The 26,610-nt window shown below is 38.4% G+C and overlaps 1 protein-coding gene across 2 annotated transcripts in view; it reads left to right on the forward strand.

The window, feature by feature from the left end:
* The window catches only part of LOC128512881 (rho GTPase-activating protein 12-like), a 136,565-nt gene that overhangs the window by 31,206 nt on the left and 78,749 nt on the right, over positions 1-26,610 (forward strand). For both annotated transcript variants that reach the window (XM_053486368.1, XM_053486367.1), the window contains exon 2: positions 4,504-5,454. In XM_053486368.1, coding sequence (XP_053342343.1) covers positions 4,561-5,454 — 894 coding nt within the window. In that variant the 5' untranslated portion in view covers positions 4,504-4,560. The remainder of the gene's footprint in view (positions 1-4,503; positions 5,455-26,610) is intronic.

Below are 26,610 nucleotides of genomic sequence, written 5' to 3' on the forward strand. Positions count from 1 at the left end.
CTAAACATTTGGAATGTAGTGTACACATGCCTTTATAAAGAAAAGTAAAATAAATTGTCATTTTAGTGTTTTTACACTTAAATTAATAAAACATAGCCTTAAAAAAGTCATCTGGGGCGACCGTAATATATCTCAGAATTCACATTTTTATGTATCATTAAGACTAGTTGAACTCCTATCTCAAAATCTCCTGATAGCTAGCTGCATTGACCCTGCCCTTGATAAAACACAGTGGACCAACACCAGCAGCTGACATGGCACCCCAGACCATCACTGACTGTGGGTACTTGACACTGGACTTCAGGCATTTTGGCATTTTCCTCTCCCCAGTCTTCCTCCAGACTCTGGCACCTTGATTTCTGAATGACATGCAAAATTTGCTTTCATCCGAAAAAAGTACTTTGGACCACTGAGCAACAGTCCAGTGCTGCTTCTCTGTAGCCCAGGTCAGGCGCTTCTGCCGCTGTTTCTGGTTCAAAAGTGGCTTGACCTGGGGAATGCGGCACCTGTAGCCCATTTCCTACACACGCCTGTACACGGTGGCTCTGGATGTTTCTACTCCAGACTCAGTCCCCCAAGGTCTGGAATCGGTCCTTCTCCACAATCTTTTTTAGGGTCTGGTCACCTCTTCTCGTGGTGCAGCGTTTTCTGCCACACTTTTTCCTTCTCACAGACATCCCACTGTGGTGCCTTGATACAGCACTCTGGGAACAGCCTATTCCTTCAGAATTTTTTTTCTGTGTCTTACCCTCTTGCTTGAGGGTGTCAATGATGACCTTCTGGACAGCAGTCAGGTCGGCAGTCTTATCCATGATTGAGGTTTTGAGTAATGAACCAGGCTGGGAGTTTTTAAAAGCCTCAGGAATCTTTTGCAGGTGTTTAGAGTTAATTACTTGATTCAGATGATTAGGTTAATAGCTCGTTTAGAGAACCTTTTCATGATATGCTAATTCTTTGAGATAGAAATTTTGGGTTTTCATGAGCTGTATGCCAAAATCATCAATATTAAAATAATTAAAAGGCTTGAACTACTTCAGTTGTGTGTAATGAATCTAAAATATATAAAAGTCTGTTTATCAGTACATTACAGAACATAATGAACTTTATCACAATATGCTAATTTTTTGAGAAGGACCTGTATGTATGTATATATATACAGTGGTGTGAAAAACTATTTGCCTCCTTCCTGATTTCTTATTCTTTTGCATGTTTGTCACACAAAATGTTTCTGATCATCAAACACATTTAACTATTAGTCAAAGATAACACAAGTAAACACAAAATGCAGTTTTAAAATGATGGTTTTTATTATTTAGGGAGAAAAAAAATCAAAACCTACATGGCCCTGTGTGAAAAAGTAATTGCCCCCTGAACCTAATAACTGGTTGGGCCACCCTTTGCAGCAATAACTGCAATCAAGCGTTTGCGATAACTTGCAACGAGTCTTTTACAGCGCTCTGGAGGAATTTTGGCCCACTAATCTTTGCAGAATTGTTGTAATTCAGCTTTATTTGAGGGTTTTCTAGCATGAACCGCCTTTTTAAGGTCATGCCACAACATCTCAATAGGATTCAGGTCAGGACTTTGACTAGGCAACTCCAAAGTCTTTATTTTGTTTTTCTTCAGCCATTCAGAGGTGAACTAGCTGCTGTGTTTTGGGTCATTGTCCTGCTGCAGCACCCAAGATCGCTTCAGCTTGAGTTGACGAATAGATGGCCGGACATTTTTTCCTTCAGGATTTTAATGGTAGACAGTAGAATTCATGGTTTCATCTATCACAGCAAGCCTTCCAGGTTCTGAAGCAGCAAAACTACCCCAGACCATCACACTACCACCACCATATTTTACTGTTGGTATGATGTTCTTTTTCTGAAATGCTGTGTTACTTTTACGCCAGATGTAACGGGACACGCACCTTCCAAAAAGTTAAACTTTTGTCTCGTCGGTCCACAAGGTATTTTCCCAAAAGTCTTGGCAATCATTGAGATGTTTTTTAGCAAAATTGAGACGAGCCATAATGTTCTTTTTGCTTAAAAGTGGTTTGCGCCTTGGAAATCTGCCATGCAGGCCGTTTTTGCCCAGTCTCTTTCTTATGGTGGAGTCGTGAACACTGACCTTAATTGAGGCAAGTGAGGCCTGCAGTTCTTTAGATGTTGTCCTGGGGTCTTTTGTGGCTTCTCGGATGAGTTGTCTCTGCGCTCTTGGGGTAATTTTGGTCGGCCGGCCACTCCTGGGAAGGTTCACCACTGTTCCATGTTTTTGCCATTTGTGGATAATGGCTCTCACTGTGGTTCGCTGGAGTCCCAAAGCTTTAGAAATGGCTTTATAACCTTTACCAGACTGATAGATCTCAATTACTTTTGTTCTCATTTGTTCCTGAATTTCTTTGGATCTTGGCATGATGTCTAGCTTTTGAGGTGCTTTTGGTCTACTTCTTTGTGTCAGGTAGCTCCTATTTAAGTGATTTCTTGATTGAAACAGGTGTGGCAGTAATCAGGCCTACAGAAATTGAACTCAGGTGTGATAAACCACAGTTAAGTTATTTTTTAACAAGGGGGGCAATCACTTTTTCACACAGGGCCATGAAGATTTGGAGTTTTTTTTTCTTCCTTAATAACGTAAACCTTCATTTAAAAACTGCATTTTGTGTTCAATTATGATATCTTTGACTAATAGTTAATGGTTTTTGATGAGCAGAAACATTTAAGTGTGACAAACATGCAAAAGAATAAGAAATCAGGAAGGGGGCAAATAGTTTTTCACACCACTGTATATATATATATATATATATATATATATATATATATATATATATATGTGTGTGTGTGTGTGTAAAGCTAAAGTAAGAGGAGGGAAGGAATGAGACCCTACACTTTTCCTCTTCTTGTCTTACACAGCAACCCTTCCTCCTCCCATATTTGAGTTTCACACACACGCTAACGTAAACACTGTTTTATCGGAAGAAAATTAACAAGGAACATTGCTAATGACACTAGTGTGAGCGCATACTAAATACTCACTGCTGTTAAGAGTGAGAGCAGAGAGAGAGAGAGAGTGTGTGTGTGTGAAGGTGAAAGGAGGGGAAGTGTGTGTGAAGGTGAAAGGAGGGGAAGTGTGTGTGAAGGTGAAAGGAGGGGAAGTGTGTGTGAAGGGGCACGGTGACCAATGACATGTGCACACACAGACACAAAGTGCATGCTGAGACAGAAAGAGAGAAAGTGGATCTTTAACCTCTCTAATAAGACTTTCTTTTGCGTTACACGCGTGCACACGTGTTGTAATAAACAGTACACGCTCGCTGTACACACCCGCATACAAACACAAAATAATAGTTGCTTTATAGCAATAATTTTTTTCGTAAAATATTTATGTAATCCCGGAGATCGCTAGTTCGAACCCCGGGTGATGCTGTTTTCCGCTCACAGCCGGAGGCACAGAGAGAGCTGACTGGCCGAGCTCTCTCAGGGTGAAGGTGTGAGAGGTACTTGCGCTCCCACATTAATCACGGCTCTACAGCCAATCAGAGGCGTCTGTGAACTCGCGCACGCCGAAGGAGCGGCTAGCGCTTTCCTCCGAGTGTGTTACTCCGCCCCTAATGGTGTGTGAGCAAGCAGTTCGAAAAGATGTGGTCGGCTGATGTCACGCAGTTCGGAGGAAACACGGGATAGTCTTCGCCCTCCCGACTGAGTGGTAGTAGTAGCCTTAATGTGGGAGCCCCCTAGCGACATAAAGGAATTGGCTATACGAGTGGTACGCATGATTTTTGTCTGCTCAGCGTCATGTGATCACAGCTAAGCCAAGGGTTCTTCTCTCTTGTGCGCTACAGGATTATGGATGATCGTCTCCCCTGCTTAGTCTCAGTCTCATACTCTGCATGTGTACTTTTTATTATAACATTGTGACCATGTGTGTCTGCGCATGCGTAAAGCAAAAGTAAGTGTCATTAGAGAAGTTTAAAGGTTTCTTTTTAAATAAGTTTCCTGACAAAGCAGCATTTCCATTAGTGTGTGTGTTTGTGTGTCAAGGTCATCCGACACAGTAGCCCCCTCTCTTCTCTCAAATAAGGAGGGAGGGAGCTACTGTGTAAGACGAGAGTAGGGAGGGAGGGAGTCATTCTACACAGTAGCCTTCTCCCTCCTTTCATTTAACTTCAGCTTTGTGTGCACACACACACACACTAACTGGAACACTGCTCTGTCTGGATTCTTATCTAGGGTAAATTGCAGGTTAATTTGTTTTATTTTTACTTTCTATTTTTTATAAATTATTTTTATAATGAATGTTTTTAGGTTGTGAAACAGATCGTAGGAGTTTCCATTATTTTTATATGGGAAAATTTGCTTTGTCTAAGTGTTCTGGTATACATGCCCGCTGTGCTTGACTGTGTCTGTGTGTGTGTGTGTGTGTGTGTCTAATATATACTGTATATATTTATTTGTTTTGCACATGGCAGCAGAGCCAGTATGATGCAAATCAGCAGTTCTTTTTTTGTTTCTTCTTCAGATGAGTATTGGTCAGGGTCTAAAGAGTATGCTTTGACCTCTGACATTTAAGGAAGGCATGGCTGACCACAGCGACCTTGCAGTTGCACCTGGTCAGCTGTACGTTGAGGTGGAATACGACTATGAGTACAAGTTCAAAGATCGTATGATTACCATCAAGCAAGGTGAACGTTATCTTCTGGTAAGGAAGACCAATGAAGACTGGTGGCAAGTCCGTAAGGAGGAGGGCAGTAAGCCTTTTTATGTACCTGCTCAGTATGTCCGGGAAGTTCGGCGAGCCCTCATGCCACCCACCAAACCTCTTCCTCACACCGGAGGTGGTGTTGGGGCAAAAAGAGGATCTGATAAAAAAGTTTTAACTGCCTTAGAGCTCAAACAGTCTGATGAGAGTTTGACCAAGCAACCCCCTGTTGGATGTCCGCAGTCGTTGCATGCACCCAAAGAGGACAATGCAAGTCCAAAAAGCCCCAGGAAACAAGAAACTGAGTTCCCCGTCAGGCTCAGAGCACCACTAAATTTGGATGAAGAGACAAATGGAGACGGAGAAAAGAAGAGACATGAATGTGATGTAGAGAAGGAGAAGAAGAAAGAAGGCGGAGGGGATAGGAGGAGGGAAGAACCATGGACAGGGAATAGAGAGAGGAATAGAGATGGAGGCTGGGATCGAGATACAGCGATGGGGAGGAAAAGAGAAGGAGAGGTAGAAGATAAATTAAGGGAGCAAAGAAGAGAAGTGAAATGTGATAGAGATGGAGAGAAAGCAGTGGATGTACAGAAGGAGAGGAAGAAAGAAGGAGAGAGAACAGGAGATGGAGAAAATGAGAGAAAGTTTGATGGAGGTCAACTCAAGACTGCTTCTGCTGAAGAATATCCCAGAGAAGCAACAAAGAAGTATCATCATGATTTGGAATCTGGGGATGAGCTCAGCAGCAGTTCAACTGAGCAGCTCCAGGTAGGAAGTGCTTTTATATACCTTTTGTTTCAGTGATTTCCAACTTCGTTGCAGGTGTTCCTCAGTATTATTTTTCACTCACAACACAAGGTTTCCTGGAAAAAACATAAGCAAAATTTCAAAGCAAAGGTGTTTCTCTGATTGTTTTTGGTAAATTGCAGTCCTGAAGGAATTCTGACCAATTTACTTGTTCACACATGCATTCTGTTAATCCAAATTTACCTTCTACAGTATAGCACAGAGCTGGAATGATTCTGCTTGTTCCTTACTTGTTGTAATTTTTTCATTTACAATGTTTTGTAGTGATATCTTTTGAATTGAGTTGCTGAAATATAAAGATAAAAGCTACATAATCCACAGCAACCCCAATGTGAATAATTCAGTTACTATAGATGAATGAATGAGTGAAAGTGTCAGGAGTCCCACATGCCCACCTGCGCTTCACATTAACAGGTGCCTGCTTGCCAAGAGCAAGTGGAGTACCTAATGCAGTTGTTCCTGAGATGACAAGAGGAAGAAACATTGAGAGTAAGCAGACTCAACAGAGAACCCATCCAGATTTGGATGGTACCGGATTGCGTCACTATATTTAAACCTCCTCTAAACCTCTTTGCTATAAGATTAATAACTGCAGTTGTATAACAGGTAATGCGTTTTATGTAGTCAACTGTCCGTTGGGTGAGACTTTTATAAAAAAACTTTTGTAAAAACTGCGTTGACAGCAGGAACATTTTCTAATGCAGCAAGAAAAAAAACTTGGAATATGAGAGACATTAAGCATGCCATAAGCAACTGTAGGGAGACTAGCCATAAGTAGTAGTGATGCGCAGGTCGGGTATTTTTCCAACCCGCGGTTCCCGCTTTTATGAAATTATTTGGCCTGCCCCAGCCCGCCCCGCACCACTGTATCTATTTTTACAACCCGCCCCGCCCCACACCCGCGACCATTAAATAGACATACTAGGCATTGTAATTCAAATGAATTTTAGCATTTGTAATCTAGGATAAACTATTTTTTATTTTAGATTTGTATAGGGCAGGCCTACAGTTTACAGCCTACGCTAATTAACCACAGAATTTTTTTTTTTCATTTATCACACGGAAATGTTCATTTAGCGTTTTTACGTTCGCTGTGCAAAAAAAATCCTAAACAATAGATTTAGCAGCCTGACCTTTTTTCTTTTAATGATATAAATTTCCGACCTTAATTTCTCCCGCACCTCGTCTTCCATCTTCACTTTTATTTCTTTGTTTTTGTTTTTGTTCTGCTTGGCGCTTTCGTGACTTGTCACGTGACGCAACCTTATCAAAGAACTTAATAAAATATGAAAATAGATATTCCCAAATATTTAATATAGGCTATAGGGAATTGCACGCAAAATACATGGATTTTTCATTTAATTTTGTTTTTAATGACCCGCCCCAACCCGCCCCGCAAATTAAGTGACAATTTCTTTACCCGCTCCAACCCGACCTGCGGGGGTCCGCGGGTTACCAGAGACCCACGCATCACTAATGAGGAGATGTCTCCAGTAATTAGGTGATCCAAAATGAAATATGGAGATATTTTGGTTAAAAATTGGAAGAAAAAGACAAGCGCCTAAACATAGCAGTAGGTAAAACCAAGTACAACGTAATTCCTTACATTTTCTCCTGTTAAAACACGAAATCTAAACTCTCAGAAATGCTGATCATTAGTGCTTTATAATAATTAAACCAGGAACGCTCTTTCAGCAAACATGAGTAAACAGTGGAGCTGTGTTTTTTTTTTTTTTTTTTTTTTTTTATTAAAAGCATTGAAACTTTAAAATTTTTTAACCTAATTCAATAAGCTATTTTATAAAGTGTTTGTCATTCAAGTGTAGGACAAAAAGTTTAATCTTAAAACACTTAAATGTTCCATAGTTAGGCTATAACTGAATTACTTTCTTGGTGGAGGTAGAGTGCATCTAAAAACTGCATGACCTGCGCAACTATAAGATTCTAAAAAGATTTTCACATCACAGTATAGATACAGTATTCATTTACCCTTCTAGTACAGTAATCAATAGTACCAGCATTAATTTTAACTTTTTTTGAAAAGATAAATTGCAGGTTAACTTGTTTAATTTTTACTTTATATTTTGTATGAATTATTTTTATGTATTTATTTTTTGGGCTGTAGAATGAATAATTTAAGTTTCCATTATTTCTTATAATTTGCTTTGATTTACGAGTGTTTTGGAATACGAGCCCACTTCTGGAACTAATTATGTTCTTAATCTAAGATTTCACTGTATATGTATTTTATCAATAATTTTTGATGGTGTATATTTTAATGAGTGATTACACATCTTACTGCGTCTCATAAGACTGCTGTATTTTTTTTTCCACTCAGATACTGTGGTGTAAGATCATTCAATAGTAGTATTTTAAAATCAAAGTAAAATTTTACTGGGAGCCAACCAGTATGGAGTAGTGATGGGTCGGTCGTTCATGAATAATTCATTCTTTTTGAATGAATCTTTAACGTGACTCAGAAGAATGAGTAGTCTCGGAGAGTGGTTTGTTCTTTTTCTCCTGGGCACGCATGCGCAAAGCATTCCGAAACCTCCCTAGGTTATATACAGGAAACAGAAATAAGTAGTTACCTTTGAGTCTTAGGATTCGAATCGTTCGTTCTTTTGTCACATGAGTCCCATAAATGCTATGCATTGCATTATACAGGTTCTCGACGAGTCTTTTCGTCCTGAGTTGTTCGTTCTTTTGTCACGTGCCATAGACGCTATGAAGTAGAATAAATTCAAAAGAACGAACGACTCGGAATAGAAGATATTAGAGGTAAGCTGCTACGTCTGTTTATCATATTATGTCCTTAGCTGCTATAACTATATAGCCCAATATAGGGCTATAACTATAGACCAACATTTGTGTATGTGAATATGTTGGGGGTCTATTTATTAAAAAATTATCATTTTATTATAGTTCTGTTCGAAAGAACGAAATAAACTAAAAAAAATCAAAAAAAGATTTGTTCATTATGGTTAACGAGATTCAAAGTCACTAAAATGATTTAAACTTCCTGTCGCTAGATGACAGTGTTAATCTGCTAATTTCTTCTGGTTTTCTCAATCCCAGTTTGCTTACAAATTGCCACAATAATTTATTTGACACAGATTTAATCAGCTGTTTAAAAACAAAGAGAGAGCTATGTTTATTGACGATCCAACATAATGTGTTTTAAATGTTTTTGAAGATTTATGCATTGTTTAAATAATGTTTATTATTTATGAATTTTTACTAATGTTTATTAATGAAGTTTAATATCAATAAAAGATAAAGTTCTAAAAAGGTGTTATTTATGATGGATGGAATGTAACTTATGGAACTGAATGTATGGTGAATGGGAAATTATTTTTGTAATTTCAAGATTTATTTAATTATTTAATTATAATTTTTCTTGGATTTTTTCCAGATTATCTTCCCTATTAGTCGTATCCAATTTCTCCCAGTCATTTGGGGGCTCCCTGTATATGTAAGTTATCTCGTGCTTCCTCTGACCCAAGGCTACAGCATCACCCGGGGATCGAACTAGCAATCTCCGGATGATAGCGCGACACTTTTTATTGTTATATAAATATAAAATATTTCATGACTCAAAAAATTGTTTACTTATTTAATAGTTTTTTTAATAATTAATCTTGAAATTTATTTTTTTGCGTCAAAGTCACTCAGATGCTGATCTACTCAAGTGATTGGTTTGGACTGCCAATTACAGCCTCACGCTGTGCAGTCTTTTCTTTCAGGAAACCTCTGATAACCGATGGTTGAAACAAAATATTATAGTAATAGAAATAAGAATGTTATTTATTTATTATTGTTTCCATCCAAAGTAATTAATTAAATAAAATTTATTTGATTTCTCTCTTATTTTAGTATGATTATATTTATTGTAAAGGGTTTGTTTGATAACTTGTTTGTTCAGGTGTCAGTTTTGGCTTATGGTTAACTATACAAAGGGTTTATAGTTTGCGTGAAAGCTCATGCTCTGCGCCTTTTTATGTTTAGATTTATAAACCGTTGTACCTTCTTTGTTCAGGTACTTGATTGAACTAGATATCTTTAGTACTTTGAAGTAACCCAAAGTCAAGAAGACACAAATTCTTGTGCATTGGAACACACATGAGTGGAAGGAAAGGAACATGAAAAATAGATTTTTTTGCAGATGTAAAAGAATTCATAAAAGTAATATAAAAATTGCAAATTAGGTAAATATAAGACCGATATGAAAATTCAGATAAACGTAAACTTATGGTGTATGTGCTAAATGCTCACGTACCCACCAGCTGCTTTACAAGGAGGCTGTTTCAACATGCCATTTAGCCACTGTGAACTCTCACATTCTTTTCCTCATTCCAGCACATGCCTGCACACTGGCAAACTTAAAACAATTTGTTTTGCTCAAATAGGATTAGACAGAAGTGACATTTCTGTCTTTTCTAATTTAGTTCGCAAAATGTGATACATTACCAGCACCTGATTTAATCTGTTATAATCTATTAAAGATTTGATCTCTAATCTATTTAAAGAAAAAAAAATGGATAGGTAAATTGCTTTTCATTGACCATGACACCTCAGATAAAGGGTCCCATAAATGAAGATCCAGGTGATCATCAAGGAGCTCATCAAAGAACCCAGAGGCTTCACCTGCCTCATTTAATGTCAGTGTGAAAGAAACAGAGACTGGGCAAAATTGCATTCTTTGAAGAGTTCCAAGGCAGACACCGCTGCTGACCAAAAAGTGCACAAAGGCTAAAAAATGTCTTGATTATCTTTAAGACTTTTGGACAAATACTGTTCCAGACAGAGCAGTGTTTCTGTTAGAACACACACACACACACACACACACACACATACAGTGCATGTGTGCACAAACACACACTAATGGAAACACTGCTCTGTCTGGATTTATTTTTTACTTTTTTCAAGGGTAAAGTGCAGGTTAATTTTACTTTTACTTTATATTTTATATTATTATTTTTTTAAATAAAAAAATATTTTGGGTTTTGGCTTCGTTAAATCCAGATAGTGACGTTTTTTAATATGTAAATTTAATCCTTTGTGTGTTTATTCCTTGAGAAATAGTAGAAAGAAATCTACAGCACGTGAAACAATAACGAACGTTTCGCAAAATTACTTGTAGAAAATGCTTTTAAGCGCTATGATCAATCGTTATCGGGAAACCAGGCCCAGTTTGATTGCCATTCTTTTCACTTGGCTGTGGTAGATCAGGGGAGAGGTTGGTCATCATCAGCAGACACTGGTTCATCATCACTGACCTGCTGCATTTGCAGCTTACACTGATGAGTGGTATGTCTTACACTGCATCACGATGATGAGCAAAATGTTCACGATATCTCACAAACTAAAAGGCCAATTTATCTTTTTAGTGTTTAGGTGAAATTCCACTCATACAACTGTGACAAATATGCAAAGAAAAAAAAATCAGGAAGGGGCAAATACTTTTTTTATGGCACTGCACATGTAGTCAGATTGTTCCACTGGGATGAAACTGTGCCAGGTGGAGTTATAGCACTTTCAAAATTTTACACTGATCTAAATAACTTTGAATGATGAACTTATTGTTCTTTCCTTTGTTTTACAAATATGACCCAATATACAGTGGTTACCTAATCGGAATGTTGGTTCTACCGTCGCGGCGCTCAGCGGTAGCATTTGGCTTTGTGCGTTTGCTGGTTTTTACCACTGAGTGGCGCTATATAACTACAAACTGACGCCTCATGCCTAAGTTCATTCTCTGCAGGATTGATGTGACGCGCTCCTTTAGCATGTAGTAGCGGATAAAATAAAGTGAAACACTGTAGTTAAACGAATTCATAATCACAGTACTAAAATTACAGTACAAATGTAGAATTCAAATTAAATCAAATCTTATAAGGATCAAATTTAAGCAAAATAAATGTTAACACAGTGAGCCTTTAGATTTTATCAGGTGTAATTAGAAAAGAAGCGTGTAGGGTTTTGTGTCATCTTATTTCTTGTGTTCTTTAAATTTATAGTAGATTTATTAACTGAAATAAATGACCATAAAATTAAAACTTTGTCAGGACGTTCTACTGCATCAGCTGATGTTGGTCATTCAGCCCCGCTTGTGTTTTTGCGTTAATATAAAAAAAATGGCGAAGGAAAGGGTTAAAGGAGGGAGAATGGAAAGAATGGGATAAAGGTTGTGCATGTGCAGTTCTGAGGGCTGTGCCACACTGGCATGCGGGCACACAGCTGACGATAAGTGGCAGAACGGAGCACGCTGAGGCAGCACTCCTGCACGCTCCCTCGTGACGGCACTTCTCCCGCTGTCGATGGTCGGCCGCGAGTCCTCGCTGACGTAAAAACTTAACACAAACGTCCTCGCAGCCTTTTCCTCTTCGGCAGTGGGGCTGCAAAGCCCGCGCAGCTCTTTCTAGCACTGTCCTCAGCGCGGGGATCAAAGGGCGGAATTCCAGTGTCCTTGTTTAAAGTCCCTGGGGCGCGTCACATCGCCCCACTCGCATGCCATTCTGCTATTCTCCACCACAACACATAGTCCCAGACCTCGGACTAAACTCCCCGCCTTGCTTTTATAATGTGGAGCAAGCTTCGTCCCTTTGCCGCCTATTCAGGGAGCCTACGGAGTGAGCGAGAAGAGATAGTAGATTTGGGCGCACACCCATCACAGGCGCACGCCGTGGCAGATCATCATAAATTTCTTTAATAGTAAATAATGACCCCGTTGCGCTGTACCACCGCTGGCAAAACCTTATGAAATACAAGTTAAACATTAAACGAATTTACAAAACTTTATGCATGCGGTTAAGCGCTGATTTTACATATTAAAGTAAAGAGGAGGATCACGATGCTCAACATCACAGAGCCCAAACCCCATTTAAATTAAATTAACAAATATTGTAAGTAAAAAACAATAGCCCACGTTTAGAAAAGCATTTTTATTTAGATTATAAAAAATATTCCTGCATCTGTTTTAGGTGTTCCAGCTGCCACTGTTCTTATGGCTCTGTCAGACTAAATCATTCAGTAACAGTAAATTTCCATGTAAAACAGGAACATCTGTATGAATAAATTGATATGATGAGCTATTGATCAGTGACTTATGTAAACGACTCAGTTCAGATGTAAGTAAATAAAAAGAAAGTAAATGGCTATGCTGTTTGGGGAAGGGACGTGCTAATGATTTGGTCTGCTGTGTGTGTGTGTGTGTGTGTGTGTGTGTGTAAGAGATGGAGAGAGACTTTTCATGAGTATGCGGTCTTACATACTCATGAAAAGTCGTGGATTAACAGTGAAACAGAGGCTCAGCTGAAAAATGTTAGGCACATCAGTCACTTAACCCCAACTAAAGGTTTTTCTGAGTGTTATGATATAGTTGTAAAATAACAGATGTACAAACGGTGCGCACTGGATACTAAACCTAAACCAGGCACGAGGATTAATAAACCAAGATAGCCCCATACCCGTTTTTTTTTTAATAAAAATACCAAAGATTATTATTGTGTATGGACTGATTAAAACAATGCAATTTATGCTATCATAAGGAAAATCTCAATTTCTTCCATTCCAAGGATTTAAAAAAGTTAACAATTTCAACTTTAGAATCTAGAATCCAGAAGATTAAAATTACACGAATTTAAATCACTGAAGATCTCCAGAAGAGCCTCAGATTCAAGAGGTTTTTAAAGTGGGAAGAGGTGCATTTCAGTTTCTCTGAATGTATAGGTGAGAAGAAGCTGATTCACACCTACCTAGAAGTTTTCAATACAAATCTTATAATGCCCACATGACATGACGGAATTAGGCACGGCTGGTATCCTTGCTAATGATCCCGGGTTTGCACCCCGCGCTAAAAAATAATTGGGGTTTATTGGGTTACAGTGAATTTTACTACGCGGTGTGATTGCGAAGGCCATCCGCGCACAGCAGCTCCTGCCTCTGTCCGCTCGCGCTGGCTCTGCCCTTTGCTATGACCCGACCGGCCCCTCCCACCTTTCGCTTTTTTGGTCCCTGGGGCGCGTTTCATTCACCCCGCTTGCATGCCGCACTTCCGCGTTGTTGCTGCACGCGCCGCACTCACACCGCGTAGTAAAATCCCCTGGAACCCAACAAACACCGAGTATTTTATGGCGCGAGGTGCAAGCCCGGAATCATTAGCAAGGATAGCTCACCAGCTCACGTGCCTAATTCCGCTACCCCGCTGCTTCGCATATTTGAAGGGAAGGCCGCCTAACAAGTGAGCGAGGATTGGTGATTTGGTAACACTTTGTGACAGGCTGAAAAAACTAGTGTCTTTAAAAATATAACAGATGAGGACTCAGATTAATGTGCAAAAACTATATAACAAAACTATAAAAGACTACATGGCCTTTATAAGACTCAACTTTTATTTAAGCGTTCACAATAACGAAAAAACTTTATAATTTTGTAAATGTTTGAAAGCAAATAAGGTGCGCTGTTCTGTATTGTTTTTTGGTGAACTTGAGCGCGTCAGAAAATGAACGCAAACGTTTTTTAAAATGGTCAGAGTCAGTCTGCTTGCTGTTTTTCCCACGCATTCATAATCATTAGTCTACTTCTGCTGGTGCGCTCTGGAAAACTTCATGCATGCGGTTTTGCGCTGATTTAGACTACGTAGTAAATTAAAGAGGGGGATCACGATGCCGAATCAAAGTCCTGAGCTCAAACCTCATCTAAATTAAATTAACAAATATTATAAGTAAAAAACAATAGCCCACGTTGAGAAAACGTTTATAAATTCTTCCCGACATGAGTTGGCCCGGTGTTATGCGCAGAGCGCCGGGAGATTTCCTGAAGCTCAGAAATCACTGGGGCATTTTTTCTAAATAGACGCTATCTTTAATAACTGATGGAGGTTTTGAGCTGTATACACACGCATTCCTGCCTAAACAACTCTTAAAACTACACCTGTGACACAATAACAGTAATATTTTGAACATTTTGCAGGCTGCCATTTGGAGAAACGAGAGAATAATGAATAAACCAGTTGTTGGGTCAAAATAACCCAACCAGGTGTTCATTTGTAAACTAAATTTCATATAACCCAACATGAGCAACCCAACAATGTGTTTAAAGTACCTGAAATAACCCAGAACTTAAATAACAATAAACAGATACAGAGATACGCTATATAACAGTTTATATTTTGTACAAATCAAATTGTCAGCTAGTGAACTTGATCTAAACAACATTTAACCAATGTTTTTTTTACTCATTATTGTACAGTACATATCAATAGCTCTGGTTCAGATTTTTCATGTTTGTTGTGTAAAGTACTCATGTGGAAATTACCATCACTATTGTATTTACTGTGACGAGTGAAAATGTCACTTTGCGCCACCTGGCGGCCATTTTACGAATGACTTTGAAATGCAGCTGATTTATTTTGGCCGCTGTCGTCTTTGCACGGCGATGAGCGCGACGGTAATAACCATTCCGATTGGGTAACCACTGTATGTTCAGTGATACTTTTTATTTATGTTTTTGTTTGTGTTATATTTTTATACTAGTATAGGGTATTAAAAATTAATATCCACTTTAATGAGCCAGTGTATTATGATGTGGGATGTGGTGGACTGCTGGATTCAGCCTCGATCCCTGACCGTGATGTTAGAGCCATCAGAGCCTGAGGAACTGTAATTTTCCTTTACACCAAAGGCAAAATCTGTTCATTCGAAGCATTTCACAGCATTTACCTCTAAAGCTTTTTTTTATTTTCGTGTAACTTTCAGCTCCACCTTTTCTTCTTCCTTTTTTTCAATTATTAAAATTATTGTTAATTTGCTCAAAGAAATTCGCTGCATCTAGAAAGGATCAATATCTCTCCCTCCGTAAATTCAAAGTGAAGGTGTCTAATTAATATTGAGAGATGGCAATATATCCGCTTTATTTGTAATGTTGCTCACGTCAGCGTAACAGCCCGTTAATTCATGCTGGTTCAATGATGAGATGGACAAACTGGTCGATGCCCGTTCTTTTATTTGCTGCATTGTCAGGTTATAGTACAACCTTTCGGTTGGATCCCGCATTTATATTCCAGCTTACATCTCGCATACGCGTTCACACACACCAGACCTCATTACCCACAATGCATTTCCCGCACTGGACTACACTCCCGTAAACAGCTGTCGTAAATCAACCTCTCTCTCCCGCAACAACACGCTCTTTTTGTCAGCGGCGCCCGTGTTATCGACGCACTCATCCATAGATTAGGGAAAAAATGCAATATTATGGTTTCCGTCATATTTGCGTACTGACTGGGCCGGCCCACACTGGCCAGTGGCCCACCGGGAAAACTCCCGCTACTCCAGATGGCCAGTCCGCCACTGAGTGTAGTAATAATGTAATGCAAAATTAGGGAGCATCAACAAGCTGCATGACCTGGGGAATTGTGAAAGATTCTGTAAAGCTTGAAGACGTCTACATGACAGTATATATAATGTAAAATTAAAATACATTATATTGAATACAGGATTTATTTCCATTTTTAGTATCTGTATGTTATTAATGATTATGATAATGCACATCTAAATTATTGATGATTACACATAAAACATTTTTTCTATTATTTTTTTTTATTATGCCTAATAAAACCCAGGAGTAGTCTTGGCAACTACAGCAAGCTTTTCTATTGCTGTTTTTGCATATAAACAATCTAAAACTTAACTAATTTTATTACTCCCACTGTGTTAGACTTTATGCTTGCTAGACACAACTCAATTTTTTAGCCCCGAGTCCTCCAAGGTTTGATAGCAATTTACATTAAACGCCTTTAAAAAGCCGGTAACCTGCACGCTATGCAAGATTAAGCTTTCATGCCATGGCAGTATCACAGTCATGCACGAACACATGTTGGTGTTACGGATGGCGAAACGTCAGCAGGGTCAGTAAAACTGTATCTCTTCATTGTGTAAAAGTTGTATGGTTAAAGTGCTTTTGTTTAAACTATTTGCTAACTTCGGGACTGTCGCGCTAGATCTGTTCATGTGCTACTCACTAGCATCACATTGCGCAATCACCTCATGAGCAATGGTGATTAATTTAATGGCGCTATTTTAGATTATCTCAAATTACACGGTGCGAATAACAGTAGAATATTACATTTAGTGATTGTTGTGGTTTTCAGCGAATGCAAATAACAGTACATTTGTAAGTATTAGCTTTTTGCATTTCTACAGTTTTTTTATAGTCCACTACCAAGTTAACTTGTTAACTAGTGTTTTCAATCGTAATTTACTGTGGTTTTAGTTATTCATATATCATTTTATTATACTAAATTACATTATTTTAGCTGTTTATATCTTATAACACCTAAGTGTCAGTTATATATATATGCTGTATATAACTATAACTGTGTGTATATATATAAATTTATAATTAAACTTATAATTAAAGAAGCGTTTAGGTTTTATCCGATTAATAGAAAAAAATAATCGTCCAACTAATCGATTACCAAAATAATAGTTAGTTGCAGCCCTAATGGTAACAATTAAATCAGACTTCATAGTCATAAATTTAGCATGGTAAAAGTACCCTAGCATGAGTTAATATATACCTATATCAAATAAAATTTCATATTATACACACAAACACACACACACACGCATATATATCCTTTTTCTGTGTACAGTTTGTGTGCCTGTGCGTGCGTGCGTGTGTGTGTGTGTGTGTGAGGCTGTTTGGCTTTCAGCCCCTCCTGTCTCCCCCTTCTCATCTTACACATTAAAGCCCAATCCCAATTCTATTTTCTACCCCTTCCCCTACCTCTCGTCCCTTGAAACGAAGTGGAAAGGGAAAGGGTTAAAATATTTTCCCTAAGAAATGGGACACCACTACAACATTGTTATACGTCATCATACGTTGTTGCTAGTTCCTAATGTTATGTCAGAGGACATGCGCTAATGTTTATCACACATACCAAGATGTCGCCGTCAGTCATAGTGTGGATTGCAGCGATTTTTTTGCATTTGTCTTCGGCAAATTTTGTGAGACGAAGGAGACGACGATATTTCCGCCACTTAAGTTTGCTAGTGGATCGGGCTGGGGTGAGTATGATGACTGCAAAAATGTTTTGTTGAATTTAACATAGGCAACTACACAGCTCGCTAATGTTAACTGCTAACGGTTACCTGTACGTTAAATAAACTAATGTTTTCGTGTTGTATATGCACGTTTACATACATTTGTTATATACATATAACAACAGACAACTGTTGTTTGATGGTTACGTGGTAGCATATTGTTTTCATATGATAAATGACATGTCAGTCCAATGCAGATTAATGAGGGGAACTTCTTTGTTACAGGCTGATGGTCCAGTATCATACTGCAGGCTAAACCATAACGTGCCAATTCTGCGGTTAATGAGGAGCTTGAGTTGAAGCAGTATTTTACCTGAGCAGAAGAGCCATGAATACTTTACAGGAACTTTTGCACAGAGAACATGATCATGGCTGGGGTAATCAGCTGGAAACTCTTATCTATGTTTACTGGCTGGCTCATGGACTATCATACCGGGTTGTGTCCAGTGTTAGCAGTGTCCCAAAAGCAACAGTCCACCGTGTAATCCACAAAGTGGCACAAAACATATGGGTCAAACTAAAGAATGACATCTTCTTTCCACGAGCAGAAGAGCTGTAGGCAGTGGGACAAGGATTTGTTGAACTGTCAAGAACCCCTGCATTTAAAAATGTTGTTGATGCAATAGATGGCACGCACATCAGGATCAAACCCCTACGGCACCACCAAATAGACTATTTAAACTACAAGGGCTTTTATTCCATCAGCATGCAAACAATATGTGATTCCTGTGGACGGTTCCTAGATATATTTGTTGGCTATCCAGGGTCAGTTCATGACACACGAGTACTGAAAAACATTTAATTTTATGGGGCACAACGATATCTTCCTACAGGGTACATTATACTGGGTAATGGGGGCTATCCATGTTTAGACACCCCAGTCTGCTTGATTACACCCTACAAAGAGCCAGTGAATGGACAAATCCAGGGGCGCTTCAATTACTACCACTTTAGGGGACACAGCATAATTGAAAGGGCTTTGGCATAATGAAGACAAGATGGAAGTCTACACTTTTTAAAGCTTTGAAAGTCAAACCAACATTTGCACCCCAGGTCATTGCTTCCTGTGCCTTTTTGCACAACGTGTGTTTGGACAATGGGGACCTGCTAGAACCTGATGATGACATTTCGAGGGAAATGTTTGACTCTGAACCTCACCGGGAAGCTATGGCACACACCGAAACCTCTGGGAATGGTACAAGAAACAGATTGGCTGCCCTAGTTTCAGGCATTATGCAGGACCCATAAAAATGAGCTACATGTGTGTAAACAGTAGATTTTACATTTGTTTGTACAGTACACATCTTTTTTTATGTATACAGTATGTACTATATATACACACTATGTGTCAAAGGTTTGGACACACTTCTTCATTCTCTTTAATAGAAAAGTGTGTCCAAATCTTTGACTGGTAGTGTATATTTTTACACGTTGCTACGCTAATAGCTTTTTCATGCCTTTTATCCATTTATGTATAATAAAATGTTTTCATACATATTATATGGTGAATTGTGTATTTCTTTATGGCACTTTGTATCATTAATGATGCCCAGACACACTTTTTTATAGTCAATATTGCTTTTTATTGCCTCAAATATATAAAACTTTAATATACACTACGTTCCAAATTATAACGCAAATTATATCTTTCTCAGATTTTTATAATTAGTCAATGCAAATGACAGTCAGTATAATTTTCTAGTTATCAACCATAAGTGTATAATTTCAGTTTTATTGAACAAATGTCCTATTGATAATATTTATAAAAAATAAAAACTGAAAATGCATTACAATAATTTGTTCCAAATTATTATGCACAACAGAGTTAAAACATTTTATAGGCTGTAAAGAACTGAAAATGGGCTTTCATTGAATTTGCAGCTTTAGGGGGTCATATTTACATTATATTTACAAAAACATCCTAACAGGGCATGTTGCATCTTGACATAGGACCCCTTCTTTAATATCACCTTCACAATCCTTGCATCCATTGAACTTGTGAGCTTTTGGACAGTGTCTGATTGAATTTCTTCGCACGATGTCAGAATAGCCTCCCAGAGCTGCTGTTTTGATGCAAACCGCCTCCCACCCTCATAAATCTTTTTCTTGAGGATGCTCCAAACGTTTTGAGTTTGAGGACAGGGGAGGATGGTGGCCACACCATGATCTTTTATGCCCATAGCAGCCAATGACACAGAGGTATTCTTTGTAGCATTAGATGGTGCATTGTTGTGCATGAAAATGATTTTGTTACGGAAGGCACGGTTCTTCTTTTATTACCATGGAAGAAAGTGGTCAGTCAATACAGAGGTCATTTTCACACCTTCAGGGACCCTACAGGGGCCTACCAGCTCTCTCCCCATGATTCCGGCCCAAAACATCACTCTGGCACCACCTTGCTGATGTTGCAGCCTTGTTGGGACATGGTGGCCAGCCACCAACCATCCAGTACTCCATCCATCTGGACCATCCAGGGTTGTACGACACTCATCGGTAACCAAGACTGTTTAAAAATTAGTCTTTATGTATGCCTGGGCCCACTGCAACCCTTTGTGAACATTGGTTAGGGGTGGCTGAATAGTAGGTTTATGCACAACTGCAAGCCTCTGAAGGGTCCTACACCTTGAGTTTTGTGGGACTCCAGAGGCACCAGTAGCTTTAAATACCTGTTTGATGCTTTGTAATGGCATTTTAGCAGCTGCTCTCTTAATCCGATTAATTTGTCTGGCAGAAACCTTCCTTATTCTGCCTTTATCTGCACGAACCTGTCTGTACACTGAATCAGCTACAAATGTCTTCACAGTATGATGATCACACTTAATTTTTTTTTTAATATTTAATGTTTTCATACCTTGTCCAAGGCATTGCACTATTTGATGCTTTTCGGCAGCATAGAGATCCTTTTTCTTTCTCATATTGCTTGAAACCTGTGGCCTGCTTAATAATGTGAAACAACCTTCTTCAGTACTTTTCCTTTGATTAGGTTTATCTGGCAAACTAATTATCACACGTGTCTGAGATTCATTTCAGTGATCCAAAGAGCCCCGAGACACAACACCATCCATGAGTTTAATTTAAAAACTAAACATTTAATGTTTTACACTTGCATCCAATTTGCATAATAATTTGGCACACAATGTAAATAGGTATGTAAATGCCCTTCAGATTACTAAAATAAATATTGCACTTCAATGTATATAAACGTAAAGAATATAAAATGGCATAATAACAAAAAATTGCATTTAAATTACTGACAACAAATACTTAGAATTGTTGTACTTGTAAACTTGTGAACAATAGTGCAGCTTGCAGAACTAGAAGAACTTGGTGCAAAATATATGAAACACAACTATATTTTATCAACCATTTTTTCAAAAAGATTAAGGAACCTCTCAGTCTTGGCCTCACTCTCTTTGTGGCGTTTTTGCTCCTTCCGGGACTCCGCAGCTAAGAAGTCCACAATGGGATTAGTTTTTTTTTTTTTTTCCTGGGTGAAGTTAAGGGGCTTGCTATGGCTGTGGTCCAAAAATGGGTAATATGGTCATATATCATGTGCGATACATTTCTTCTGTAAAACAACTACATTCTGCCCTCAAAACAACAAATCACAGACCATAAAAACATTGTATTTAAGACATTACCATGACGATTGCTGTTGGTTCCTCATCAGTGAGTGATGCAACCACCACAGGAGGGTCCACAGAAGGCCTGGCACCCAACACCTCATGCAAAATATTGCCATGTAGCAGCTGTTACCTCTCCAGCATCTGTTCCTGAACCAGTTTTAGGAGTTCTTAAATCCTGAAAAGACACAAGCACATTATTTATATTTTTATTGTCTCCTCTCATTGCAGTGCATGTTTTACATTAGTGTGTGTGTGTGTGTGTGTGTGTGTGTGTGTTTGGGTGTGTGTGGTGGTGTGTGTGTGTGTAGGTGGGTGGGTGTGTGGTGGTGTGTGTGTGTGTGTACACACAAATAATGTAAAACAAGCAGTGAAATGACTGCAAAGAATTTAATTGCTATAGTTGTCATAACACCACATTATTTACCCTATATTTCTTCTTTAAATTCTCCCATTTTTTTAATGCCTGTTGGCCCGTCACAATTCCCTCTAACCCCAGGTCTTTTATCAATGTTCTGTTTTATATAAACAGCAATAAAATGCATGTATCCAATGGAACAGAAAAAAAGCACTGTAGCATGTAGCGATTACTCACTCCCGAAGTTTTTTTGGGCCGTATTTTGATTTAATAAAAAGTTGCTAATTTTCACCATGAAAACGGATGAGCCTTCGGGTTTCCTCAGCCGTCCTTATACAGAATATAAATTACAAAACTGTGGTCACGTTGCAATAAGTAAGAATAGTGTAAGCACCGTTCATTTACATGTACACATATGGCCGTAAGCAAAACAAACAATGCGTTATTAAATGCTCGGCAAACTGCCGTGCTACTGAACTTTCATATTTGTTTGAAGCATGCAGTAAAGTGTATATGACATAAAAATATATTTTTGTAATATCGTGCAATCGGTGCTATCCGCTAGCAAACTTCAGTGATTTTTTTGCAAACGTTTCTTTACAGAACAACACCATAAACACAAACACAAGACTAAAGGTAATATACATATAATGAAAACTTGTCATAAAAGTTCTTATTAATGGCAAAAATTACTTACATTTATGGGTCTGCTTGCTCAACTGAGCAGCCATGTTGAAAATTTCGCTTAGCCCTTCATTTGAAGTGAGGTCCCGAAAAATCTTCGTTTGGAGGGCTATCTGGCCCTTACCCTTACCCTTACACCTCCAACCAAAAGAGAAATGAGACACCCCTACCCCTTCACATGAATGCGCCAAACGGAGAGGTAGGGCTAAGTGTAGGGGTAAGGGGTAGAATTGGGATTGAGCATAAAATTTTCTCCTCTTGTTTAAATTAAATACACACATTAACAGAAATACTGTTGTTCTCTTGTAAATTATTGAAGCTTATCTGCTTTATTTTAATGTTGCTCGCGACAGCGTAACAGCCCATTAATTCATGCTCGTGTAATGATAAGATGGACAAACTGGTTGATGCATGCTCGTTCTTTTATTTTCTGCATTGTCGGGCTATAGAACAAATTTTTGGGTGGATCCTGCATTTAAATCCAACAAAAAAAAACTATTGAGGAACAAAACTCAGGCTCTATATCCTAGCTTACATCTTGCATTCGCGTTCACACATCGAAACGCATAACCCACAATGCATTTCCCGCACTGGACCACACTTCCTTAAACAGTAGTCATAAATCAACGTCTCTCTCCCGCTACACTGTTTTATCTGAAAATTACCAATAAACATCGCCAATAACACCCGTGTAAGCGCAAACTAACAGAATCACTGCTGTAAAGTAAAACAAACAAACAAATACACTAGCACCTTACCTCTGAAAAGATATGCGACAGAGCGGAGTTTCTTCGGAGAGCAGAGTGTGTGTCTCTCGACTTAATTTCTGTGCGCGTGTGTTTGTGAAGGGGGCTTCACACACACACACACACACACATAGCCTGCACACTGTCAAATTATGTTCACGTGCGCGCGCACACACCGCGATAAGGAAGAAAATAGATTTTTAACCTCTGTATTGAGAATTTCTTTTGCTTTACTCATGCGCACACACGTGTTATAAAAAACAGTGCACACGCTGTACACACGCACTTCTGAACACAAAATAAAATATGTTTTACACACACTGGGTCACAGTGTTATAGTAAACAGTATACGCGTGCACGGATGTTGATTATACAGTACCAGTAAGAGACGAGCACTAAGACCCAGCAGGGGAGACGATTACTCACAATTCCGCAGCGCAAGAGAGAGAAAAACTGTTGGCTCAGTTGTGATCACGTGTTGCTAGGCGTCAAAACAAAAAGTGCATGTGTGAAACAAAGTGCATGTGTGGTGCTTGTAAACCAAGTCAAAATTTATTAAAAATCTTTGCTCGTCTTGCGGAACACTCGTAAACCACGTTGCTTGTAATCCAAGGTCCCATATATATACAGTATATATATATATATATATATATATATATATATACAGTGTGTATATACAGTATGTATATATATATATATGTATATATATATATATATATATATATATATATATATATATATATATGGGTCATTGACGGATAAGAAAAATAACTTTTTAATAGGCCAATTTTAAAATACCAAAAATATGGATATGTTTGGCCATTTTCTAAACCTTTGGAATGTAGTGTACACATGCCTTTATAAAGAAAAGTTAAAAAAATTTCATTTTAGTGTTTTTACACTTAAGTTAATAAAACATAGCCTTAAAAAAGTCATCTGGGGCGACCGTAATATATCTCAGAATTCACATTTTTATGTATCATTAAGACTAGTTGAACTCATATCAGTAAGTAGATAAACTGATGAAGAAAGATAAACTTTGGTGCCCTTTCTTGTTTTATAAAAACCATTATTTCACAAGTTTATTCTATAATATCAGAGTCTCCTTCATTATCCAGTTAAAATAAATGTTTATTCCTATAAAAGGAATGGAAAATGGCTGAATTTAGAAAAAAAAAGATAAAATATACAAATAATTATACTTAAACAATTAACTCTATGTACAGATGTGGCCATTAAGACTGTGCGTGTTTTCCCGCGGGATGCCTCAATTTAGACTTGCCGTAAGCAACATTCGGGAATTTAAATAAATGTGTTGTGCTTCACTGAATATCCGCCAGATGGCGCATGGAAGGACTTTATTTAAACGCCGGACCAAGTACTGTAGAAACAAAAAACAGTGTATAATTACTTAGCCTAAAACAATATTGTTCCCAATGCTGAAGCAAACATGAATTTTATTTTGCTTTACAACAGATCTTTCATGATAAATGTGTGTATATGTGCTTCATATTTTTTTCATAATGATGAAATGAGATGCCCAAATTCGTGCTTTAAAATTCTTAATAAGTTTCTTATATATTTGTTGTAATGTTTTAACAGGGACAAAACAGTGAAAGACATGGCAATGTCTCGGTTTACATGGTGTTGAAATTTATTTAATTTCCTGATAGTAGGCTATCTGATAGTCTTAACTATGCGAATGTCCTGATTCGTGAATATGCCAACATATCTTATTTAAAACGTAAAAAATGTGTCGACATCATCAGAAGACATGAATGAACTATATATATTATATTATTAAGTAAATATTATTTTATGATCACGAACTCCTTCAGGCTTTTTATAATAATCATCATATTTGCTGTTTGTGTCCAGCATTTAATAATTATTTCATACATTATTTAACCACAGCTGGAAATAATAGCTGGAATGTGATGTGATTGTGAATTCATGACTGAAATAAAGCAGTTTGTCTTTTGTAAAGTACTTTCACTTTACAAAATGCAGCGTTTTTATCAAAAGCTTGATAAACGCGTGTTGTACAGTATATACACCGCGACAGCGCGCGCAGTTACTCACTTCTCACCTTTCATGTAGGTCTGCTCGGACTTATTAATTCGTTTTAAACCCCTCAACAATGTGTGTGTATACAGCCCAAAACCTCCGTCAGTTATTAACAATAGCATCTATTTAGAAAAAATGCCCCAGTGATTTCGGAGCTTCAGGAAATCTCCCGGCGCTCTGCGCATAACACCGGGCCAACTCATGTCGGAAAGAATTTATAAACGGTTTCTAAACGTGGGCTTTTGTTTTTTTTACTTATAATATTTGTTTATTTAATTTAAATGAGGTTTGGGCTCAGGACTTCGATTCGGCATCGTGATTCTTCTCTTTAATTTACTCCATAGTTTTAATCAGCGCTCAGCCGCATGCATAAAGTTTTCTAGAGCGCACCGGCAGAAGTAGACTAATGATTATGAACGCGTCGGGAAAACAGCAAGCAGACTGACTCTGACCATTTAAAAAAACGTTTGCGTTCATTTTCTGACGCGCTCAAGTTCACCAAAAACAATACAGAACAGCGCAGCTTATTTGCTTTCAAACATTTATAAAATCACGTTTTTTCGTTATTGTAAGTGCGCTTAAATAAAAGTTGAGTCTTATAAAGGCATGTAGTCTTATATAGTTTTATTATATAGTTTTTGCACATTAATCAGAGTCCTCATCTGTTAAATTTTTGAGGACAATAGTTTTTTTTTAGCCTGTCACGGCGTGCGCCCAAATCAATATCGCTCCTCGCTCACTAGTTAGGCGGCCTCCACTTCAGATATGCGAAGAAGCGGGGCTGCGGAATTAGGCACGAATAATGAAGAAGAGCTCTCCTTGCTAATGATCCCGGGTTTATCCGCGCTATAAAATACTCGGGGTTTGTTGGTTTACAGTGGATTTTACTACGCGGTGTGAGTGAGACGCGCACACACAACGCGGAAGTGCGGCATGCAAACGGGGCAAATGGAACGCGCCCCAGGGACTTCAAAGAAGAGCCAGCGCAAGCGGACGGAGGCAGGAGCTGCTGTCCGCGGATGGCCGTCGTACTCGTATTTTATAGCGCAGGGTGCAAACCCGGGATCATTGGCATGGATGAGCTATGTCCAGCTCTGTACCAGCATGTCATGTGGGCATTATAAGACTAAAAAGTGGCAGCTGGCACGCCTAAAAAATAGACGCAGGTTAATTTTTTTATAGTCTAAATTAAAATCCTCTTCTTTAGTGCCTCCTATTCCTATTAATCCTATTGTTCTTTTAGTGTCACTGCGTGTGCTTACAATGCCAGACAACATTTAAATGCAAATTATTCACTCTCCCAAGTGTGAATCAGCTGTTCTCATCTATACATATTAACCTATACGTTCTCACCTAAAGTGTTTAGGTAAAATTCCACCTATACAAGTGTGACAAATATGCAAAGAAAAAAAATAGGAAGGGGCAAATACTTTTTCATGGCACTTCACATGTAGTCAGATTGTTCCACTGGGCTGAAACTGTGGCAGGTGGAGTTATAGCACTTTTCAAATCACACTAACTATACACTGATA

The sequence above is a fragment of the Clarias gariepinus genome, chromosome 25 (genome assembly GCF_024256425.1).
Source record: "Clarias gariepinus isolate MV-2021 ecotype Netherlands chromosome 25, CGAR_prim_01v2, whole genome shotgun sequence".
In the NCBI taxonomy this organism is placed as follows: domain Eukaryota; kingdom Metazoa; phylum Chordata; class Actinopteri; order Siluriformes; family Clariidae; genus Clarias; species Clarias gariepinus.